Below are 25,062 nucleotides of genomic sequence, written 5' to 3' on the forward strand. Positions count from 1 at the left end.
ATAAAGAGAGAGAGAGTTAATTAGTGAGTTAAGATAGAGAGTAAGTTAATTAATAGGTTGATTAATGATTTAGAGAAAGAAAGGTGGGTAGTTTGGGAATGTGAATGAAAATGTGGGTAGTTTGGGAAAAATTGTTTGAAAGGTGGGTAGGACAGGAAATGGTTCACAATATTATACTCATTAAGAGTGTTCTATTTACTTTCGTTAATATCGGACAAAAGTAAATCTTAGTTTTCATTTTTCTTGGGATCGATAACTATCTTTCGACTAACTTAGCAAGGGACGGACCCAACAAGCTGCTGAATCCATGGGCAGACAACTGACAAGAGACAAAAGGGCAAACTGAAACATTATATTTATACATTCAACACTGACCAAAAGGCTTTTTTTATTTCAATACTTTAATAATATAAAACATAAGGTTAGTAATATTTTTTTTATTACGTTTTCAAAATTATATAATTTTAATATTTTGACATAACTCTTCTTATTTTAAATAATTACAATATTAATTTTAAAAAATTAAAAATATTTTTATAATTATTATTTATTTATTAAAAATAATTATTTAACTTATCATAATTAACTTAAACAAGTTTGTAACCCAGGAATCGCTCCCGTAGCTTAGCACGTGTCCACGGCAATACAAAGAATATCTTGGGGAGGTTCGAGGTTCGATGCATTTCAATTTTGGTTTACGTGTTAGACGTCTTTTAAAAGAAAAAAAGATTATTTAAAAATATTTTGAAAATACCTGAGAGCTTTAGAAATTAATTATATAAAAATAATTAATTTTTGTTCAAATTTTAATAATCCGGAGGCTAAATAATAATTTAACCAAAGCCCTATTTAAATTAATCAAACATAACTAATTTAAAATATCATTTATTTGAAAACAGAGTCGTCAAATTAATTTAGAAAAATCAGTAAAATGTACTTGTATAAACGTATTTTATATACTAGAGTTTCTATAAGGGGTTCAGTTTCTGGTTACGCTCGGAAAAAGGGGTTTTGCGTTATGTCCTACGCGTTTGTTAAATGAGGGTTTTATTTTAAAATAAGCAAAGTTTGGCTATTGCAAAATTTATTTATAACATTTATTTTCTTTAATTAGTAGTTCAGAGATCCTAAACAAAGATAAGTTCAGATTGCGTAAATAATTTTACAAAAATATTTAAAAGGGCGTACATGCGATTGTGTTGATATAACACTAAGTAAAAACCCTGAAAAATATCAGAAAAGTGTTATAATTTAAAAATAAATTTCAAATAGGGCCTTAGCCAAAATATTGGTTTAGGAAATATCCTGAAAATATTTAAATATCACTTTCTGACCTTTCAAGATTATTTGAAAATAGATTGGAGTTTCAAAATTATAAAAATAATATTGGATTTTGAAAAGTGGAACCAAACATGCCTTAAGACCGGAGTCCTAGGGTCTGGGTCCAGTTTTGGTGATCTAGGCTCGCACGGGCTCAGTCTAGACCGGGGAGGTCTGGATTAGGGCTCGAGAGCATGGGTCATGGGACCGGATGGCTCGGTCTTGGGCTCGAGAGGCTCAATCTCAAACTTAGGCTATTCGGTCTTAGGTTTGGGGGCTCGGTCATAGGTCTAGTTTTATTGGTCGTGGACCTTGGAGGCTCAGTTCGAGGTCAGACCTCTCGGTTCGAGGTTAAAAACATTGGTCGTATTTCTCGGTCCTTGCTCAAGAACACCAATTTAGAGTGTCGATCTTAACTCAAGAACACCGGTCCTTGGTCTCGGTCCTGACTCAAGAACATTGGTCATTTTCTCGGTCATGTCTAAGATTCTCGATCCTCATCCTTGGTCCCAATAAGACCGAGTGTTCTTGATTTGGTCAAGATTTGTAGGTCTTATAATTTTTTATTCAGATCATGGAATCACGATCTGTAAGTTGCATTCAACTCATATGATTGTAGGGATCAAAAGCCTTAACCTTAATCACGATAAACCGATCTCTACAAAGATCAACTTCTAAAAACCGTTTTAAGGTCAAAATTGGGATCTTTTGAATTATGTCATTTTAAGGTTTGATTTTTATTCTATTAGCTTTGAAATAATGAACATAGTTGAACACAACCAAAACAAGAACATCATAGCATTACTAACAACTTTTGAAATCAAAATTCAAACCTTTTTTTTTAATTTCAGTTTGATCAAACATGATCGGAATGATATTACAATGATCTGGAAATAATCCTAACATGTTTACAATCATATTTAACAACTATTTTAGTCCAAAATTCAAGATTAAAGCTCAAGAACATGAATTTTTAAATATCTAGAATTTCAATTCAAATTTTCGTTTTTTTGTTTAGGGTTGATTTGATTAAATCACTTTCAACAGAAAGTTCATATAACATCTATGGATTGATTCTAAACAAATAAATCATACAATTGAACCCTAGAACAGATCAAACCGAACAAACTTGATAAAAACTAATTTTCAATTACAAATCGAAATCTAACAGATCTGGAAACTTATCAACAACTAGAGAACACTCCTAGGAGTTGTTGGAAGCTTTTCCAAATCCTAGATCAAAGCTGTGATCATCGGAGAAGATTTTCAAAAAAAATATCTTTCTTGGAAAGATTCTTTAATCTTTGATTTAGGTTGTAAGATGTATTGATTGTTTGATGATTTGGAAGAAGAGTAGATGGGGAGTATTTATACCCCAGCTCGGTCGGTTGTGGGAGCTCAATTCAAATTTAATTTGATCAGTTGAAGTTTTATCCCTAATTTTATCCTTGATCATGGAACCCTAGTTCTAGGATAAGGTGTCGATTCTAGGTATATGGCTAATGATGGCGAGGATAAGGCGAGAAAGTGGAAACAAAAATGAAGGGATAAGGTGGAAAAATGACGGAGTTATCCCTTGTAGAAGATCGAGTTTGTCGTGACCTACAGGAATTCGCGAAGAAGATAATCAAAATGACGTCATTTTGATCAGTCCAAAATGCGTCGTTGGCGTTCCAATTGCGTTTGGGCGACTAGGCTAACGGGCGTCAGCGTCCCATTAGTTATTTCTATGTGGACCGGGTGCGCGCATGCTCTGTTATAGTGGGGTGCGTGACTGATTCTTGGGCTCTAGATGAAAATTCAGCGTTGATCCGATGACTGATATTTTAGCTGCAATAATTAAACATTATTTCGGCTATACCAAATTATCAAAAAAAAATTATAAAAGAGTTATTTAAAATCATAATTTAATCATTTTCTTACATTTTTCTTCACCAAAAGTTACACAGAAATTAGTTTTGAAAACATAATATTCATTATGTTCATTATTTTTATTTTTTGGGATTTTAGGATATTTTTTAGCAATAAATTACGGTATATATAATTTATGTTTAAAATTATATTTAAAAATTTTAACCCTTTCTTGAGTTTAATTTATGTAAAATAAATAAAATATTTTAACCTCAAATTATTTTTTTGGATTTTATTTAATTTTTCTAGTTAGGGTTTAATTATCACCATACTTAACTCTAATTTGATCTATAATCTCTTTTTGGTTTATTTTGAATTTAAAAATTCAAAATATAATTTTAATATTATTATAAATAAATAATAATATTGTTTATAAATTAGGTATGTCAAATTTTTTATATTTACAACGTTTTAAAAATTTTTTAAAATATTAATAAACAAATGGACCTCTTATCAATTATAAGACAAATTATTTAGATAACCCACCAATTAATTAATCTGATCACTTTTTATTTCAATTTTTTATATTAAATATAACAGCTTTAACTAAAAGAATTAAATTATTATGATAATTGACTTCCAACTTTTGAATTATTTGTAATATATTATATAGATAAATAAATATGTATATAGAGAGAGAGGCAAACTATTCCAATAATTGAAGAGTAACCACGCAATTAATTTGCCTTACAAAAAAATATTAGGGGAGTGAAATATATATATATATATATATATATATATATATAATATAGATAAATGTTTAAATATTTCATAATTATATATATATATAAACAAATTTATTGAGAAAAAAAATATATATATATATATATATATTATATTTTTATTATATATATGGACTTTTACAGAAATATAATTATGAAAAGTGATTATTTATTTAATATATATATATATATTATATATTGATTATTTTTGTATATATGAAATGTTTATATATATAGATATATATTGAAAAATAAATCATCAGAGATAATATATTTTTCAATTATAGTAATAGATGTATAATTATTTTATTATATATATATATATATATATATATATATATATATATATATATATATATGAAAGGTTAACTATTACAATGGTTGGAAGGCAATAAAATCAACAATAACAATTAGAATAGTTTGAGAATTTATAGTTAAAAAGGTTATGTTAAAAAAAAATGATTTAAAGTTATTCTCTTTTTAATCTCTAAAAGTTTGAACGATTTATTTTAAAAATTAATTTTAAAGTTAAAAATAAGCAGGATTGACCTAAGTGAGTTCGAAACCATCTCTATATCTACCCATCTTTCGTCCATTTTTTCCGATCCCAAATATTCCCACCCTCCCTAAACTCATAATTAACTCAATAATTATACATTTTCTAATAATTAAAAATCTTCAAATAAATATTAATATATTTTATCTATATAATTAAATTAAAAATACTTAAATAATAAAAATAAAATAAATTTAAATATTATATATTATATATTAAAATAAAATATATATTATATTATATAAATATTAAAATTACACACCTGATTTATCTTTACTTAATTTTATAATTAAAATTTATATAATTAAAATTAGACATATTAAATTAAATAATTTAAATAAATATATAAACGTTGAAATAAAATTTAATAAATAAAATTTAATAAATAAAATTTAACTACATAAATAAAATATATATTTTATTTATTGTTTATGCAATTTGTTTTATTTTGGTTTATAATATTTTTTAAAATTATTTAATTTAAAGTTCATCTACCATCCTTAATTGACTATTTAAAAATTTTATAAATATATTTATTAATTTTAATTAAATATAATATATTTATAAAATTAAATAATTTAAATAAATATACCTTATATAAACATTAAAATAAAATGTATAAATATAAATTAAGTTATATAATAAAATTGAATTATGTACTAACACCTAAAAAGAATTTAGGTTTTATAATAAAATTAAATATAATATATTTATAAAATTAAGTAAAGATAAAAGTAAATAATTCAAAAAATATATTATATAAAATTAAAATAAAGGTGTAAGAATAAAATTAGATGTATAAAGATAAAATAAAGTTTTTAATTTATTTTATATTTTAATTTTTAATATTTATTTAAAATTATTTAATTTAATATGTTTAATTTACTTATACATATTATATTTATAAAAATAAATAAAGATAAAATATTTTAATATATTTATATAATATATTTTATTTTAATAAATAATATTTAAATTTTGTTTTAATTATTTAATAAAGTATTATTAATTTTAATTATATATATTATGTTTATAAAATTAAATAATTATTAAGTTTAAATAGAAAAATATGTAATTAGTGAATTAATTAATGAGTTGAGTGAATGTAGATGTAAATATAATTGAAAAAGTGAATGAAAATTGGATAGACATGGAAATAGTTTAAGTTCGTAGTCTTATACAGTTACCCAACCCCCATATATTTTTCCATGCCTATCCATGGTAATGACCATTGTTTTTCATATCAAAAGCAAGAATTATCATCTAATTATTCCTTTCTGGTTGTTTTACCATATTGGTAATTTGATGTAATATTGCAATATTCAGCAGAGAGTTAATAATGAATGTTTCAAATTTTAATCAATAAAAAAAAATTTAAAAGACGAAAAATTTGACTAGATGACCCTAAATATGGGTGTATTTGAGTTTTTGACCGCCCTTACAATATAAAGCTTTGAGTTAAAATATGATTTTAAAGTGTTAATTTCATAATATGATTGAAATGACTAATGCTATGTTGATTTTCAGATGCCATAAATGATGTCCTGGATAATGATGAGGCTGAAGATGAAACTAAAGAGCTGCCAAATCAGGTTAATATGATAAATTGGATTAAGCCTTTATGAGGTGATAATCCAGTTTCAATACTATTTTAATCTACTAATATAACTCATTCAATTTACAGGTGCTAGATGAAATTGGTGTTGATGTTGCTTTACAGGTGGGTAAAAATCTCGAGTTAAACAGTAATAAAATAATTTCTTATGCTCCTATAATAATGCGATATTGTTTATATTGACAGTTATCATCTGCTCCAAAAGGGAAAATTGTTGGGAAAAAGACTGAGAATGTTGTTAGCAGGTATGGAATCCAAAGAATATGTTATAAGATTTCACAACTTGATTGAGGATGATTCAAGTTCAATTCAGTTACTAGTTTTTAAATGAACCGCTCAATAATTGAAAACAAACTATTTTCACTTGTCAAGTTGATTTTCAGTAACATGTTTCCCCTTGCAGTTCAAACATTGATGATCTAGAGAAGCGGTTCGCGGCCTTAAGGAATCCTTAAATTGAAAAGTTTGCCTGCTGAGCCACTAAAATTCGTTCTATATTTATGTATGACTCGTCTGATCTTTTGATTTCAGTTTCTTGCAAACGATAAGTTATATATATGATCTCCCATTGACTATCGTGTCTAGTAAATATTGAGCGAATGTTTGCCCTATTAATGTATTATTATTAGAAGATTCAGTCATTGTTTAAAGTTTTTTTTAGTTATTTTTCTTGTTGAAGTTACAAATGAAAAACAAAATAGGGAAAAGTTTGTGGATAATTCAATAACAGATGCATGCATTTTTTCACTTGGGAGATTTTTTTAGTTATTTTGAAATAAATCTATACAATAAAAGGAACAGAGAAAAGTGAAAAATAACAAAGCAACATTAAATCCCATTATCTCTTATTCTCTTCAATCTAGTACATTAAAAACAAAAAACAGGCATTACTTATAGTAATGTAGTGTGCAAGAAAAAGCTTTCTTAAATATACAAAAGTGGATAATTAATCTACTTGACCGCATTTCACTTGTGTCACCTCAAATATCATGAAATGAAACATCATGGAAAATCACAATTTCAACATCCCACACTATGATCTCCACCTCAAATATATATTTAACTTCAAAACCAAATGCAATCCAGATTTTAGTGCTGTTATCAGTAAATTGACTTTGAAAAGTAGTCTACATAGAGACACATAAGCAATTCAAGAACTATAAATGAGGCCTCTATAGATGTTAGCATCTTCTTTTCACTGATCTTGTCATATTTCTGCTTTTTGGTGCCAGCTCTTAGTCTGTATAGAGACGCATTCGCGAGACGCACACGCGAGACGCACCCGGAATCCCCCGCAACGGTGACATTTACCCAATAAATCATAAACTCTAAACTTAACAAACAATGCGTTCAAAGAAAGAAATAAACAACAAGTGAAGGACAAAGGAAGCATACTAGTAGCAGCGGACATCATGGTCCTTCGCTGGGATTCCAACGTCCTTTGGTGTGATTCCAACGTCGTCGGGGTCGTCTTCTTTTTAGAGAGAAGAGAAGGGAGAAAAGAACGTGAAGAGAGAGAACAGGGAAGAAAAAATGGAAAAAAAAATGGGAAGAATTGGAATTTTTGTAATTATATAGCAAAGGCATTGTAAACTTTTCACAATGCACACAGTTGCGTTACGCAATTGGAGGTTGCATAACGCAATAGGGACATTTTCGTCAGAAAAAAAAAATGTCACCAACACATTAAATTTTATGCGCAGGCACTTTTCGCATTTAAGGCCCTTTTTAGGGTCATTTCGTCAAATTTCCCTAAAAGACAACATTGGAAGATGTAACTGAATAAATAATGGCCAACAACCAACTACCAGATAGATAAAATACTAAAAAAAAATTTAAAAAAAAAAACAGAATGAGATTGAACTAAATAAGCATCAAAATCTATTGATCAGAACTTCCACATAACAACTAGAGTAAATATGACTGATGAAAGTACGAGGCACAGAAACTCTTCATTTCAAACCATCTTACCATCAAATTCCTCCAATCAAATTACAGGCGCACATATTAAATCACTTGGGGACATTGATATATAATGTAAAGTTCGGTTACCCATTTGAAGTGTATAAAATCCCGATCCTTCCAATGACACAATCTTCTTAGAACTCCTTTGAGCCTTTCTCATTTTAGTCTGTCTTCATTGACCAAAATGAATATTGTAAATCTGAACACTCTGAAGCGTGTCTGAGCTTATTACCCAGAATTCGTTCCCAACTATCTCCCCTCTGATCTGGCCGTGCAAAGGTTGACACATCGGAGGCAACTCAGGCAAATCGTCCTTATATGCATCATACATCCAAGAAGAATCTAAAACATGATCTCGATCTTCTGAAACAAGGCTACCGGCAATAAATACACGGATATCAGAAGCAGCCACCATAAATGATGTTATCCTTTCATGACGGCAAGTCCTTTCCTCGATGCCAACAGTTAGTTGCAAAATCAAACAGGAATACAGAACTACCATGTTCATTATTCAAATTGTTAAAATCTTGAAGAAGAAGAAGTGTAAACTGAAATTGTATTATTAAAAGTTATTTCAAACAATTACATATCTCCCTTATATAGGAGTTCAATACTAACTAATTAACCAAACTAACTAATCAGTTACTAACTAATTACGATTTAATAAACCGTTAGTTATTATTTTTACATCCTCCCCTCAAGGAGAAACGTAGTAGAAACAAAGTTTTACCTTGACAAAACAAGTCGATGAAACACCAAGCTACGATCATGCAACTATCGTCTTTAGCCAGCCCAATTCAACAAACTTCAATTTTTTAGCTATCCAATTTAGACAATCGAGCAAACCCAATTTAGGAAGCTCCATTTTTTCCAGCTACCTAACATAGACAACCGAGCAAACCCAATTCAGCAAGCTCCATTTTTTCCGAACTAGCCAATATAGATAGCTCAATCTTCATTAGTCCAATTCACAACAATCATCATTAATTGTTTTTTCTTCATTAGCCACCAGTTTTCAACTTTTGCAACTTTTGTTTTTTTGTTCAAAAAAGCCCATTTAGCATTCTTTTTGGAATTGACGAATTATGTCGACAAATCCATTTCTTTAAGTGATCGCAAAAGAATCTTTATCCACGGCCTCAATCCTTTGAGGCAGTGAATTAATAAGACTCAAATTAGTAATCCCCTTTCCCTTATCTTGTAATTGAACAACATCACTGCATCAGGCGAAAGAGAGTCCAATACCCCAGTTGGGAGTTATCTGAACCAAGTCTTGATAAAACCAGACAAACAATGAACATCAATCCCCTACTAAGCTGTTCTCTAACGTATTCCTCCTTGTTGTTTTCCGCGTTTATTTTGAATATACCTTCAGCCTGTAGACCACCTTGAGCATAAAGACGCATTTGCAATAGAATAAGTATTACAAGCACACTGTTTCCTCTGGTATCGAAAGACAACTACATCGATTCTGTGGAAACCCCAAAGACAGTTGTGCTGGCGCTGTGTGCCTTTCTGGGTACTTCTAGTTCAAACTCATCTGGCAAACCCAAGAACCCATTGAACCTATCAAATGTAACATGTGCGACATGGCGCACATTAGTCGGTCAACCAATCTCCATCCCTCCTCTAGAAAGTTCTCCATCAGTCTTGCAAACAATCCAAAAAGATTTCCTGAAAAGAGTAAGAAGGGCTAACAGAGACAATTGATCCCTTTCACTTTCCTTAATTTCTCCATTATCAACAATTGTAACCCTAGAACTCACTTCTTCTATCTCTTCAACTCTCTCCACTTCATTGTTGATGATAGAGGAAGAAGAGGGAGTGCACGTTAATGAAGAAGGGGATGAAGATTGTGGGGAGTGAAGAACTTCTGTCATGGTTACTACTTTGTTTCGATTCCAATTTTACCTTTATTTCAGGAACAGAAGGAAGAATCTCATCTTGATCTTCTACGTCAGTATTCTTGCTAATAGTTTCATTATCCCTCAAAACAAATATGTCATCAACATTTTAATCTCGTATATCTCCTTCTTCCATTTCAGAGTCACCACTTACTTTTTCCTCCTCATCTTGATCTTGATCTTTTTCACTACTGTTGCGAACTTCTTTCTTCTCTATCACCATTCTCAGCATTCTTGATTGCATCATGACCCATATCTTCAACAATGAAAAACCTCTCAATTATGTGCATTCAACTAATTCATCTTTCATTTATTCAACTTCTTCTTCAATAGTAATAATACAATAAAACTCTTCTACAGTGGCTTCTCCGGCCACCAGCAGAGACAGCGAAAACTCTCCAAAATTCTTAACCTTGAAACTCTGATACTATGTTAAAATGTTAAAAAAGATGAAGTATAAATTGAAATTGTATTATTGAAAGTTATTTCAAACAATTACATATCTCCTTATATAAGATTTCAATACTAACTAATTAACCAAACTAACTAATCTGTTACTAACTAATTAAAACCAAACGGTTAATTATTATTTTTACACAAATGGCTGGCATACTAGTTCATTAAGACGAGTTTCCCTTCCAACCCAATAATCTTAAGGGCAGGACCAAACTTAAGTGGGTAATTAGGAATTGGGGGCAGTTGATGAAACTCACGAGTGACAAGGTCGAATAGGTTGATTACACAAGCGAAAAGTTCATTCGACTGTACTTTCGAGAATCATGAAAGCAGGCCAAGTGATTGATATGTCCAAGCTGTTTCCTGAGCAGGTAAAATTGACGGCTTTTGAGAAGCTCCAACCGCATACTAAAGATGCTTTGTATCTGGATTTGTTGGGAAGACGAGTCAGACATTCAAGAATGAGTTCATCAGGCAAACGAAAAGAAGGTTTCATTTTCAATAATTGTTGTTGTTTCAGAGATTGAAGAATATGAGATATTAATAGATCGATTTTACCCTCCTACTACTGCCTTTTGGAATTGACAATGCCATTAATGGTGGTGTTTAATGAACTGGGGAGGAGACGATCGAAGAGATCAATAATAACGTTACTGATTTAATTTGAAAATATTAAGATATAATTAATGGTTGAAATTGGCGGGAAACCCAAGTTTCAAACAAATTCTTCTAATATATTCACATTTTCATTTTCAATTCTCTAAACCCCTTCTCTAAATCATTAGTTAACTCTTAATCTCTTTACTTATTTTACACCCAGTGATATTTTAAATTTCAATATTATATATTAAATTAAAATATATTATAAAAATATTAAAATAATATATATATATATATATATATATATATATAAAAGGATCCACTAATCTTAGATAGATCGTTTATATATATATTATTTTTACTTAATTTTATAAATATAATATATATAATTAAATTAAAAATAAATATAATATGAATTAAATAATTCAAATAAATATTATAAAGTAAAATAAAATAAATATTTATTTTATTTTATTTTATAATATTTATTTCAATAATTTAATTTAGATTATATCTAATAATTCTTAATTGACTAGTTATATACTTAAAATAAAATGCATAATTTAGTGCATAATCTAATAATTGTTATAAATCTTACAAAAAAAATGTTTCACCAAATAATTCCCTCCCAATAAGAGTTTATGTAACGATCCACACACTTTAGATATATTTTTCTTACTAAAATAGGAAGGGTTAAGAAATAAAAAATATAACATTTAAATTCTCTCCCTTCAAAAGAAATTTTGTGGACTTTAAGACTATCCACAACAGGGTATTAAATTTTTTCATTTGACCAGCCGCAGCAGGGGAGCAAATGAGGTGTTATTTGGGTGTCAAAAGAGGAGGGTGGGAGGCAGCAGGGGGGCAAAAATGGGGATCAAATTTTGGGTGTCAAAATTTGATACGGGTGTCAAATTTTGTTTGGCCAATGAGACGCTGCCATGTGGCAGTTTAATATTTACTTTTGATTTTAATTTTCTTATTTTAAAAATACATTTTAATAATAATTGATCAATAAAAAAAAAAAAAATTATATCAATATTTTTTATTTTTCACGATCTATAAATAGAGACTTGGTTTGTGTCATTTGGACACCAAAAAATTTCAGAAATTTTCTACCATATTATCATCCTTGTTTGTATCACCTTTCTTTTGAAATCTTCAAACTCTACCATAGTTTTAAAAACACTATTTAAAAAATTACCAATGTTTAGAGTGTTTGTTTTCTTCTTCGTTTTAAATAATATTTGTATGTTTGATTTATCAAGTGATGAATAATATTGTTTGTGGTTAAAAAAAATAAAATTATGTATATGTTTAAATGATGTGGAAGTGAGAGAAAGTGAAAAAGTAATTTTGATACCTTGAATAACACGCTGCTGTATGACATGTTAAAAAGTGGGTGTTAAAAGAGGTGTTAAGCTGACGTGGCAGGGTGTTAAATGAAAAAATTTGACACTCTGCTGTGGGTAGTCTTAATACCTTGCCACGTCAGCTTAACACATATTTTAACACCAACTTTTTAGCATATCCTATAGTAGAGTGTTATTTAAAGTATCAAAATTACCTTTTCACTTTCTCTTACTTCCACATCATTTATACATAATTTCATTTTTTTTAACCATGGGTAATTCATCATGTTTTGATTCGAAGGTTGTATATTTGGGTTTTGAGTTTGATTTGGGAAGTAATTTGGAAAGAAGTTGTAGTTTTGTGAAGGATCCATGAAAGAGTTTGAAGATTTCAAAAGAAATGTGATATAAACAAGGATGATAATATGGTGGAAAATTTCAGAAATTTTTTGGTGTCCAAATGACACAAACCAAGTCTCTATTTATAGATCTCGAAAAATAAAAAAATAATGATATATATATATATATATATTTTTAATCAATTATTATGCAAAAGTGTATTTAAAAAAGAAAACAAAAACAAAAAATTAACCACCAGCGCTGTCACTTGGCACGCTGTGATTGGGGCACATCAAATTTGGTCCCGTATCAAAATTTGATACCCATATTCTAACACTTAATTTTGATACTCTGTTGCACCATTTGATATTATTTTAACACTCATTTGATACCTTATTTGACACCCTGTTGTGGATGGTCTAATGGGTAAAATTGTTTTCTATATATATTTAAAGAGAAATTAGTGTGGAAGGGAATTTGAAAAAAAAATAATGGAAAAGATAATGACATAGTAAAATCATGAAAAAATAAAATAATTTATCTCTCCTCCATTTCTTCACATTTTTTCAACAAATGAGGTGATACAAAGTCACTCTCTCACTCATTATCTTCCCCAAATTCTCTCCCCCTATCATTTCACACATTTAAATGTGAGGTTTAATTTGTTCAGAGTTACAAAAATGCATAAACTTTAGATTTCAATGCGAGACAAAAAGAATAAGCTCCTTATTCATTATTTCTTTAATTTTTTTCCCTTAATTTTTCTTTCATAATTCTCAAAACGACGTCATTCTAAGTCATTTGTGTCGTTCCTATCATTCGTAGAGGGAAATCAGCCCCCCAAGTCTACACGGAACAGACATCTCCTCCTTCTTCAATACTCTAATCTACGAAAACAAAACTCATCACCCTCTCATATGTAGAGAGATGTTAAATAGTGTACATATTAAAGAAGTTAAGAACGACAATCTTATTAGAATGTCCCCTTTCACCTATAATACAAGAAGACTATTTCGAATGTACAACAAGTACAGACGATCTTTCATTCTACTATGATATAAACTTCGAAATAAAACACTTCTCTGAAAAAAAATTGTTTTTTTTTTAAAAGACAATTAAAATAAACATAAATACGCTAAACATTCCTCAAATTGTTTTACTTGGTCAAAGTTTAAACTAAGAAGAACTTCTCGAGTTGGTTAAGCTGTTAAAAACAATAAAGGCGTTTCCGGCTGATCATACAAAGATATGCCAAGCATCAACCCAAAAATTACACGACATCATATTCCATTTATCCAGATGTTAAACAAATAAAGCAAAAATTCATATGGATGTTGTAACCAAAATAAAAGAAGAAGTCCAAAATCAACTTAAAACTAAATTTCTCGAGATAGTGGATTATCCTACATGAATAGCCAACATAGTTCCCGTTTTAAAAAAGACGGGAAAATACGTGTATGTGTAGACTATTATGATGTGAATAAGGTCGGCCCTAAAGATCACTTTTCGTTTAATCTAATTAATAAATTTCAAAATAAAATTATTATTTTAAAATATTTAATTCTAAATTATTTTTAATTATTAAATATTTTGTAGTTATTTAGAATAAAATGTATTATAAATAAAATTTGTAATCTTATAAAAGATAAAAAAAAATAATGGTTTAAAAATATTTGATAGTTGTAAATATAATATATACAAATTAAAAATATTAAATCTATTAAAAAATTATAATTTCAAATATTTATTACATCTTATTTTATAATAAAATAATTTAAATTAAAATGTTAAATATATATTAAAAATAAATTTTAGCTATATTTCACAAAGATAATAGTAGATAAAAAAAAGTTACAGATAAAGTCATAATTATTTATGGACTCAAAATAGTTTATTAGTTAAAATATATATTATAAAAATAATTTATAATTAATATTTGTAGTTTAAACTTTAAAGTGTTTTTTTAGTAGACTTTGTTCAGTTAATTCAACCCCATCCGCTTGCAATTACATTTTTTTTTAATTACTTTATTTTCATTAAACATTTTGTCAAATTCCTAAATATAAACAAAATATTTATAGTATATCAATAAATTTAACACATTTAATCAAGATAAATAGACAAATATGATATTTTCCTACTAAATATTTATCTAGATTCATAATATTTTAAAAATATATATAAGTATACATTTTGATTACATTATAATATAACTTCAAATTATATTTTATTTTGTATGTCTTGTATATGACACATTCAAATATCATCCAATTTCAAATTCATGACAATAAATAAATGAGTATTGTTCTCTATCAATAAATTATTGAGAATAATGATAATTTTATCTACTAAGTTGTAATAATGTGTCAAATTTACTCATTAAATATTAAAATTATATTTATATATATACTAACTTGTCAAAAAGTGTCAAATTTATATAAAATAACCGAAAAGTTAAACGGAGTTAAAAAATTCCACATTTAATATCCACCTATTTTTTTATTGGGAAGAATGTCAATTTTTTTTATAAAGTTGGAGCGATGTGTCAATTTTATTTATAAAGTCGCAAAATTCTATTTTTATATATAAAGTTGTCAAAATGTGTCAAAAATAAATAAAATAACGGTAGTCATTTAAAGGAGTTAAATTTGTACTCACGTGGCATCCACGTATTTATTTTATATATTTAATTTTATATTTTTTAAACGAACCTAAGTAAATAAATCAATAAATCCTAATTACCTCTATCATTTCACCGGTAGCCGCCATCGTCAATCGCGGCGTCGTATGGATCCGTCTTCTAGATTTTGATTATAGATCGATAATGATTTAGTTGCGATTAATAGATCTAAGAATGCTTTACATTCCTGTTCACTCATTAACGACGTTGGTTAAGTGTTGTCGGAGGCGCTATCGGTGCTTTAGCATCCGGCGAGGCCATGATGTGACTGACTTGAATTACGGAAATATTGTGCGACATTTCTTGAACGGTTTTCACAAATGTCGATGTGAGTTTGTAGTCGTCGGTATCGTCTAATGCACCGAATGCGACCTTTCCGTCTTTGAAATCGGTGATGTTTACGTATCCGGATGTTCCGGATGCGGTACCAAAGGCTTGAAACATGGAGGAAGTGGTGACGGATCCGCCGGGCAAGATGGTGGAGCTTTTTGGCGCTGAAGTAATCGGCGAAGACGTGGAGAGAGAGAGGATATTACGTAATGTGTAGACGGAATAGCCTTTGGAGAGGAGATCGGACATGGCGGAGTTGTCAACGGCGCAGACGGTGATTGTTTGGCGGCGATTGATGTTGGCGGCTAGGTGAGTGACGGTGAGATAGTGGTTGAAAGTGGAGAATTTGGGATGTTTAGCAAGAATCCGAGTGATGTTGTGTGCTCCGGTGAAGATGAAGAGAAAAGTCAGGGAAAGAGCTCCGATGAGAGCTCGACATGCGGCTTGCATTGTGGCCGGCGTCTCGTCGGAGAAGAAGGTGAGAGAAGAGAGAGAACATAGCGGTTGTGAGTAGAGCTCTGCGAGTGTTTAAAACATATATAAAATTGACGGGTTACGACAAGGGTTGCTTGTAAAGAGGGTGAAGATGGCGGCGACCACCACTGCTGGTGAAGAGGGCAGCGACGGCCATGGCTGGTGAAGAGATTAACGATGACGGTGTGCTGGTGTGCTGGTGAACTGATTGGCTAATTAGTTCTGTAAGAAAAAGGACAGGGTAATTTTATTATTGATTTTTATTACTAAGGTTCGTTTTAAAAAAAAATTAAATATATAAAATAAATACGTGGATGCCACGTGGTTACAAATTTAACCCCGTTAAATGACTGCCGATATTTTATTTATTTTTGACACATTTTGACAACTTTAATACAAAAATAGAATTTTGCGACTTTATAAACAAAAATGACACATCGCTCCAACTTCATAAACAAAATTGACATTCTTCCCATTTTTTATTTGTTTTTAATTTAGATTACTTTAATTCTTTTTCATTCAAACAAAATATTCAAAAAAAATTATCCATTTTTTCTCTCTTTACCCCTAATTCTTTATTTTCTTCTAACTTTTCATCTTCATCTTTAATATGAATAGTTATTATGAAATAAAAGGTTAAAATCCATAGCAAGGTGGGATTCCATTAATACCATGAATTTAACCCACCATTAATCATATCTAATGAAGAATGCTGAAATTTTTGGAATCAACTCCATTTGAAAGCCTAGATCAAGATTTCATTTTCCTTTTTTTCCGACAGTCGCCGCCGATCGGATACACTACGGAGGGCCCCACCTTTTGTTCAGTACCTTCTACAAGTCTTGCAGAAATACCTCGGCTGCACGAGGCTGTAGTTTGTAGTAACCGAATTTCGTGTTCAGAGAATCGCATCTCGAACACTTCATCGGCTGTTCCGCCACCTTCACCGTCGTCACAGTTTTTCGGCCACCTGGTTGTTCTTCCACCACAATATTATTATTTGACGTCGACATAGTTAGTTCTTTAATTTTCTGGAAAAAATTGAGAAAGAAAAGATATTTATAGATGATTAGTTCATTATTTCATAATTTAATCTTTATTGTAGTAACTCATACTCTAACACATCAATTTTAATTACAGCTATAACCTACACAAGAATAGACAATTAGAGCTATAGAAATGATGTTCGTGAACATTATAGAGATTTCAGAAAAAATAGATTACTCATATTAAAGATGAAGAGGAACAGTGAGAAGAAAATGGAGAAGAAAATGAAGAATTTATTAGGGGTAAAGAGAGAAAAAAAATGGATAATAAAAATTTTGGATGTTTTGTTTGAATGGAAAAAAAATTAAAGTAATATAAATTAAAATCAAATAAAAAATATGTAGATATTAAATGTGGCAAAATTTTTAACTTCGTTTAATTTTTCTGTTATTTTAAATAAATTTAATATTTTTTGACAAGTTAGTATATATAAATAAAATTTTGATACTTAATGAGTAAATTTGACACTTTCTTACAACCAGGTGTAAAATTGACATTCTTCCCCTAAACTATTATTCTTTACACAAATGCCATACATTTTAACAAACTTTACCAAATCCTCTGTTGTATAATGTATGTTTGGAAAAACAAATCTCCTGCTTATTGCTATAGATGTTGAAGACAGTGAGAGAAAACTAGAAATCAAACAAAGAAAGAAGTAAAAAGTAAGATGGACCATCATTAGTTCAAAAGATAATTAATAACATACCATTTCAGTTAACTTCAAAAGATAAACATAACAAGCTAGGATAGATCACCATTAGCTTCATTTAACTTCAAGTCATAACATATCTAGTATATACAAACCATATTTGACTAACCATATTCATTAACATCATCTGAATAACTTAGTCTGCACATCATAAAATAAAACAGAAAAGAATGGAACAACTACAATCAATTCCATTCACTTAGAAGCTGTGATGTGTTGGTTAACATAACAGGACATTACCCACAAATTCCACAACCATATAAATTCAGTGCATCTCTACACAACACATTGAATAAACATCACCATAAATCTGATGAGGCACCTCAATTTTAACCCTCTTACCTTCCTCCTGTATAGAAATTGAGAATAGTTGACCATTTCCTTTCTTATAATAAATTAATAAACTTCGATCACCCAATGGTAGTTTATAAAACTTAAGTCTACACCTCTTGTCAATCCTTGAACAAATTAACATACACCCATCTTCAATTCGAGCAAAATATTCATATCGTTTAGTCCACAACTGTTTAACATTAACCTGTTTCCATTCTCCAAGTTCAAAATCATATGTCTCAACACTCTGCGTCAAATCAATCATGCTCAGAGTTTTAACAATGAATTGGTTCCCAATTACCTTACCTTTGCTCAAGCCTGGAACATGTATGATCCGAGGCAACTCAGACCACTCATCTTTCCTCACATCATACATCCATGCCGAATCTGAGTCAACATCTTCTGATTGGTGCCCACCTGCAATGAATACCCGGCAATCATCGGTAGCAGCCATGGCGAAGTGTAATTTCCTTGTTGGCAAGTTCTTTCCTTGCCACCAACGTCCGGTTGAAAATTCAAACACAAATAATGAATTCCCCAGTTCACGATTCACAGGGTCATGACATTTGTTCATCAAGATGAGTTTCCCTTCTGAACTAACAATCTCGCTATCATGATCAAACTGAATTGCAGGATTAGGAAGAGGGGGGAGTATTTTACACTCACGACTCACAGGGTCAAAAACATTGATAACGTAAAGGGGAAGTGGGTTTGATTCATAAGAAGATGGTGGCGAAGGAGGATGGGATTGGAGCAAGCAAGCAAAGTGATTGATATGTCCAAGCTGTTTTCTGAGGCTGTAAAATTGACGGCTTTCAAGAAGATCGAGCCATTTATGACAGACAAGCGATGCGGCAGGTACGTCCTTGTAGTGAAGACGGGAAAGACACTCAAGAATAAGGCTTTCAGGCAAAACGTCTATAGATTGTTCCATGGTAATGGTAGTAGAACTAGGTCTAGAACCCTAGAACAAACCAAATGGGCGTTTAGAGAGATCTAAGAGGATTAAAATTAGGGTTTGTGAGAATAATGTTATCCTTAAATTTGTGCCATATATATATATTTTTTAATAAGAAGTTAATTATTATTAATTTAAATCAGGAACTATGTAATAACAAAAACTATAAATAATATAAAATAACATTATACATCAAAAACAATTAAATGATGATCAAAAATCTAAATAGTATAATTTTTTATAAAACTTAAAATTCTATAGTAAAAATTCAATAATCATTTAATAGTGAGTTTTTTTTTATGATGACCCGATAAATGCAGTAAAAATGATAAGAAAATGTCATGTTACTCATGCAGGGTGAAGCGTGAAAAATTCAAATTTGTTAAGGTTATTTTTTTACTTTAGAGTACACACGGAATTGAAAATTAGTCAGCAATATATTATATATGTTCTAAGAATAAGAGTATTATTTGAATTATAAAAGTACAAAATAAAAAGTTCAATGAACAAAACTAAAACACAAACTCAAATATATAAATTGTGGAAATTGAAATAATGTATTCTTAGTTGTTAACAATTTACAAAATAATCATGAAGATATGCCTTACCAATTTTTCTTAATAGTTTTTTTTTTTTTAAGATATAAACAATTTTCTTTTTTTAAAATAAAAAAAATAAAGAATTGAATCATGCAACAAGACTTCCCTTTCACTCAAGCAAAAACTCCTAAAGCTTATGTTCTTGGTAAGAATCCTAAATAACATTTGTGTAATGTAAGTATAAATTATAAAGAATCCTAAATAATTTTTTTTAAACCCAACATCAAACATTATTATTTTTTCAAATAATCCATTTTCTTTCAAATAATTCAAATCAAAGCTCCTACTAATATATTTCTATGTATATAAGAAACTTTAAGTTATTTTTTTTTATTGTTATTAAATAAAAAGAGCTATATAATAGCAATAATTTTATTTTTTTTCAATTTATCTTGCTCTTTTAAATTGAGTTCATGTATGATAAGGATGAATGACTTAAAGTGGTCCATGTGCAGTCTAGTCTTACCTTCTAAAAGAAGAATACTTTAGTTGTTACAATCACTTCAAATTATCCAAACTTTTTATTTTATTTCTCATTTAATTATGTAATGTGTTATTATTTTACAAAACTTTATCAAAGTAAATAAATATATATATTTTTAATCACAACCACAATTACAAGTTTAAACAAGATACATGTGACCAAAAAAACAGTCTTATTTTGAATCTTAAACATCTACACAACAACTTGATTGAACAAACCCCGAAAACTCATAAGGCACATTCATCCTTTCCAATTTCCCATCTTGTTCCGATACCATGAAGAACCCTAATGGCGCCCCTTGATGAGCCGAGCCCATTACTAAACTTTTCTCACCCAATATCACCCCACAAGCCGTTCCACTCACCGCCGAGTCCAACTCAGTCCAACTCGCGAGCTTCCCATCTTTTCCCAATCGCGGGCAAGTCGACCTAGGCCACTCACCCTGTTTCCAACCGCTTTCAACTCGTCTCCATTCTCCCGTTCCAATATTGTATAACTCGACACTACCTTCAAACGCCCCTTGAAACTCTGTTTTGTACCCGCTTATAACCCAAAACTCGTCCCCAATTACGATTCCTTCACACTCATCTCGTTCCTGACTCATCCGAGTCAACTCGGTCCACTCGTCCTTCATAACATCATAAGCCCAAGCCGTGTCCAACGCCTTCTTGCTCGAGTCGTGTCCCCCGGCGATGAAAACGCGACAACCCTTGGCCGCAATTGCGAAGAATGACCTCCTAGAAGGCATGTCCTTCCCTTGTCTCCATCGGTTCGTGGAAAAATCGTAAACAAAAACAGAACTCAACGATTCGAAACTAACCGGGTCCCATCCTCCCATCAATACGAGTTTCCCTTCCGAACTAGCGATTTGACAAAACAGAGGAAGCCCGTTCGTGTATTTAGGGACAGGGGGAAGTCGGTCCCATTCACGACTAACCGGATCAAACATGGTGAGTTCACAACTGGCCGGAGAAACAGAGCTGGTGGGTTTCCGGGATTCTTCTTCCGGCGGCGGTGGGGGAAGAGATTGGAGAAGACATGCGATTTGATTGGTGTATCCAAGTTGTTTCCTTAGGCAGTAAAATTGATGACTTTCGAGTAGGTCGAGCCATCTACGGCAGGCTCGTGATGCGATGGGTCTGGTTTTGTAGTGAAGACGAGCCAAACACTCGAGACCTAGTTCTTCAGGTAAACCGGGTATGATTAGTTCATCCATGGAAGTTATTGAGCTATTGAAAATGGGTATTGTACGAGGATAGAAAAGATGATAAATTTGGAATGTGGGGAAGTGTTTATTTATAGGGCAGAGGAATTAGAGGAGTGGGCCATGGTCATGGCCATGGGGATGAAGAAATTATCTTCAAGTGGATAAGAAGAGAGTGAATGAATGATTAGGGGGATGAATTTCTTTTTCTTTTTACTTTTTTTTTTATATAGAAAATTTATTATTTTTTAAATAATTTAGTTAAGTATTTATTTTACATTATTTCTCAATTTCACTCATATTATATTTTATTTTTAGGGTAAAGGAATTAGAGGTTTTTCAAATGAACTAGAAGTTTAATATATTATGTTTTTTTTTTGTCTCAATGACTCTGCTTTGTTTTGTAGAGACTACATAGCATGACACAATGATTTTAATGAGAAAAAAAATTATTTTTTACTTTTGAAAATTACAGTTTATTTGTAGAGTTATTGAGGTTACCAAAAAAATGATGAAAATTGAGCTACTTAAAAAATTTCAGTCTATTAAACTATTTTCTTTTATAAAAAGAAGAAAATTAATATCAAAAGAAGTGGTTTGAACCAAAAAATAATAAAACTAGTACAAAGCAATACAAAAAATATCAATAGAAACAGAGAAGTTTACAAAAAAAAAATGACAATTTTTTTTATTTTGGTTTAATTTCGAATTGAGAATTGAACTAATATTTTTTCCACTTTTGATATACTTGACCTAACTTAGTGTGTTAATTCTGCGATAATTAACACAACCTCACATTTATTATCTCATTTTAATCCAAGCTTTTATTGTCAATGAAACATTAATTTTATTTTATAAGTTATAGCTATGTATTGAGACAAACCTTTTTTTAGGTAATTTATTTTACTAAATAATTTTTTTTATTAAAGGTCACAAAACACATAGTCAACCTTTGCTAATATCAATATATTTGGATTAAATCAGTAATAAGAGATTGAATAGTTTTCTTTTGATAATAATCACAAAAGTTTCCTTTTAGTAACTTTTAAGATACTTGTATGTGTGTGTATCAAGCTAAAATTAAAGGTCAAACAATTTTTAAACATAATTTATTAAGGTTTTATTTATCTTAACTATAAGACTGAATTTAAGACTTTTGATCTCTTATGTAATATTTTTTCTAGTTTAACTACCCTAATAGAGTTAATTAATGAAAAATAAGTTTTATAACTATATAGTATAGTAAAATGGGTTATTAATTGCTATAGATTAAAGAGTTATTGAACTAAAATTAAGGCATAAACCAGTTTGGTTTGACTTGTTGGTATTTGATTGTATAATTATTAACAAGGAACAGAGTGTGAGGCATGTGGAGAACCATTATTAAGCACTATTGCAATCATGTGTATGTCCATTTCTATTTCGCTGGATAATTTTCTTTTTAATACCTTAATATTCGATTCTTGGTTTTTGATTTATTCAGAAGTTGGATTATTTGTTTTTTTAACACTAAACTAGTATAGTAAGTGATTATAAAGCACATTAAATTGGTTTGTGGGTTATAATTATTCATTTTTCTTACCTTATAATAGAGTTTGCATATATATATATATATATATATATATAAATAAAAGCTAGCTAGCTTTATAGTTTGCATGTATACACTTGACTTGAGAATGGTGGGGTTAAGGAAATCCTTTCTTGTTATTGATAATGCTTTAATATAGTATTTAATTTAATATATTTTTTAAGTTAACGTTATCTTTCAAAGTCAAAATCTTCATTTTAATTTAGGATGTTTACAGTGAAAATTAAAATTCGAAAAACTTTGACTTATTAATAATCTGTATTATAATTTCATTTTAGTAGACCGACTTTTCATTTTATGTTTTAGAATGGACAATGCAATAAAAGGTTTATGAGACGTCTCACATCAAAAAATCACAACAACAAAAATATATGTGAAACTAATAAACATACACATATTCATCTTCAAAGTAAATTAAATATATAATTAATATGAAATAACATTATTTTAGTTTAAATATATATTATTATTTGAATGCAAAATGCTAGAATGATTTCATAGTCATAATATTCGTTTCAATTTAAGACGTTCAAAATAAAAATTAAACATTTAACTTTTAATGTTTTAAAAATCATCATATTTGAGCTATTTTTAGGGTTAATATTATTTTGAGTATATATATATATGGGAGGAGAAATTTAGAAGAGAATGAAAGAATTATTTGATATCAATTGACTAAAAAAACTATAAAGAGAGAGTAAAGAAAGATTTTTTTTTAAATTTTTCAACCAATCATATTGTGACGTTACTTCGTATCTTCTTCAATATTTCCTTTCCAAATTCCCTCGTAATCATTTATTTATATATATATATATATATATATATATATATATATATATATATATATATATATATATATATATATATATATTTCCAACCAAATGTTTAAATTTTCAAACAAAGTCATTATGTGAGTTGACTTTTATTTTAACGACCAATCACCATTTTGTGATGAGTTGACTTACATATCGAAATAATATTTATAAAAAGTATTAGTGATAAACTTTATAATTAGTATTGACAAATTGAAATGATTAATTAATAGATTTAACTTATTACATGTTTTAGGCATAATCTACAATTTTTTTAGGTTAACATATAGATAGCATCAATATTAATGTCAAAACTGGTGTAAATAATTTGGATAAATTATATTATTTCCATGAAACCATCTAAACAATTAATTTAATAATTTTATTTGGTTAAAACATTAAATATATTTATCTTTTATTTTTATAACTTCGCTATACGAAGATTTGAACATTTTACCTCCATTTACAAAGTGACCCGACGGAGATTGAGATGTAACTCTGACTTTTTCTTCTGAAAAATGAAAAATCGAGAGAAAAGAAAAATAGATTTTTTTACATTTGTTTCATCATCATAAATATGCTTATATAACAATGAAGATGGTAATATTTGGTCTCTTAAACATTATTTTTTTTATAAGAAGTTAATTCTCATTAATTAAAAAAATTAATTAAATATTAATATACAAATAATATAATATTACATCTATAAAACCAAAATAATTAAATAAAAAATAAGATATTAAATAATATATCACAAATTTAAAAAAATAAAATTCTAGTAGAAGATTCAACAATCTTGAAATTTATTGATGGTGACTCCAAATACAAATTCGTTTGAGTTTCATAAGGATGAGTGAAAAAATAGAACAAGCCGAACAAACCAATCATGCGGTATCAGAAGAATCTCTACAAAATAAATTAAGTGATAGTGAAATGTGTCATTACCCGTGGATCGATAAACAACACAAAAAATGTTATCACATGTGATAACTGACCATCTACATATATTGTCAAAATAACGATAAAATCGTACAAATCAAAGGAAAATACATGTAAAATGGCCTCAAAACGAAAGATGAGCTTAAAAAACTCTTTATTGAA

At 29.3% G+C, this 25,062-nt stretch overlaps 2 protein-coding genes across 2 annotated transcripts; both read right to left on the reverse strand.

Moving 5' to 3' along the window:
- Nucleotides 1-18,069: 18,069 nt before the first annotated feature.
- On the reverse strand, nucleotides 18,070-19,283 carry LOC124917390 (F-box/kelch-repeat protein At1g80440-like). Its single transcript, XM_047457840.1, has one exon. The coding sequence runs from the start codon at nucleotides 19,248-19,250 to the stop codon at nucleotides 18,249-18,251; it is 1,002 nt and encodes a 333-aa protein (XP_047313796.1). The 5' UTR covers nucleotides 19,251-19,283; the 3' UTR covers nucleotides 18,070-18,248.
- A 1,213-nt stretch (nucleotides 19,284-20,496) lies between these two features.
- On the reverse strand, nucleotides 20,497-21,610 carry LOC124917396 (F-box/kelch-repeat protein At2g44130-like). The gene has a single exon (XM_047457844.1). It carries the CDS (start codon nucleotides 21,571-21,573, stop codon nucleotides 20,542-20,544), a length of 1,032 nt encoding a protein of 343 aa, XP_047313800.1. The 5' UTR covers nucleotides 21,574-21,610; the 3' UTR covers nucleotides 20,497-20,541.
- Between the last annotated feature and the right edge of the window lie 3,452 nt (nucleotides 21,611-25,062).

This window comes from Impatiens glandulifera, chromosome 1 (genome assembly GCF_907164915.1).
Source record: "Impatiens glandulifera chromosome 1, dImpGla2.1, whole genome shotgun sequence".
Taxonomy (NCBI): Eukaryota; Viridiplantae; Streptophyta; class Magnoliopsida; order Ericales; family Balsaminaceae; genus Impatiens; species Impatiens glandulifera.

Bases quoted from the DNA above. Each gene is read 5' to 3' on its own strand.
- LOC124917396 (XM_047457844.1), bottom strand. From the start codon at position 21,573: ATGGATGAACTAATCATACCCGGTTTACCTGAAGAACTAGGTCTCGAG.
- LOC124917390 (XM_047457840.1), bottom strand. From the start codon at position 19,250: ATGGAACAATCTATAGACGTTTTGCCTGAAAGCCTTATTCTTGAGTGT.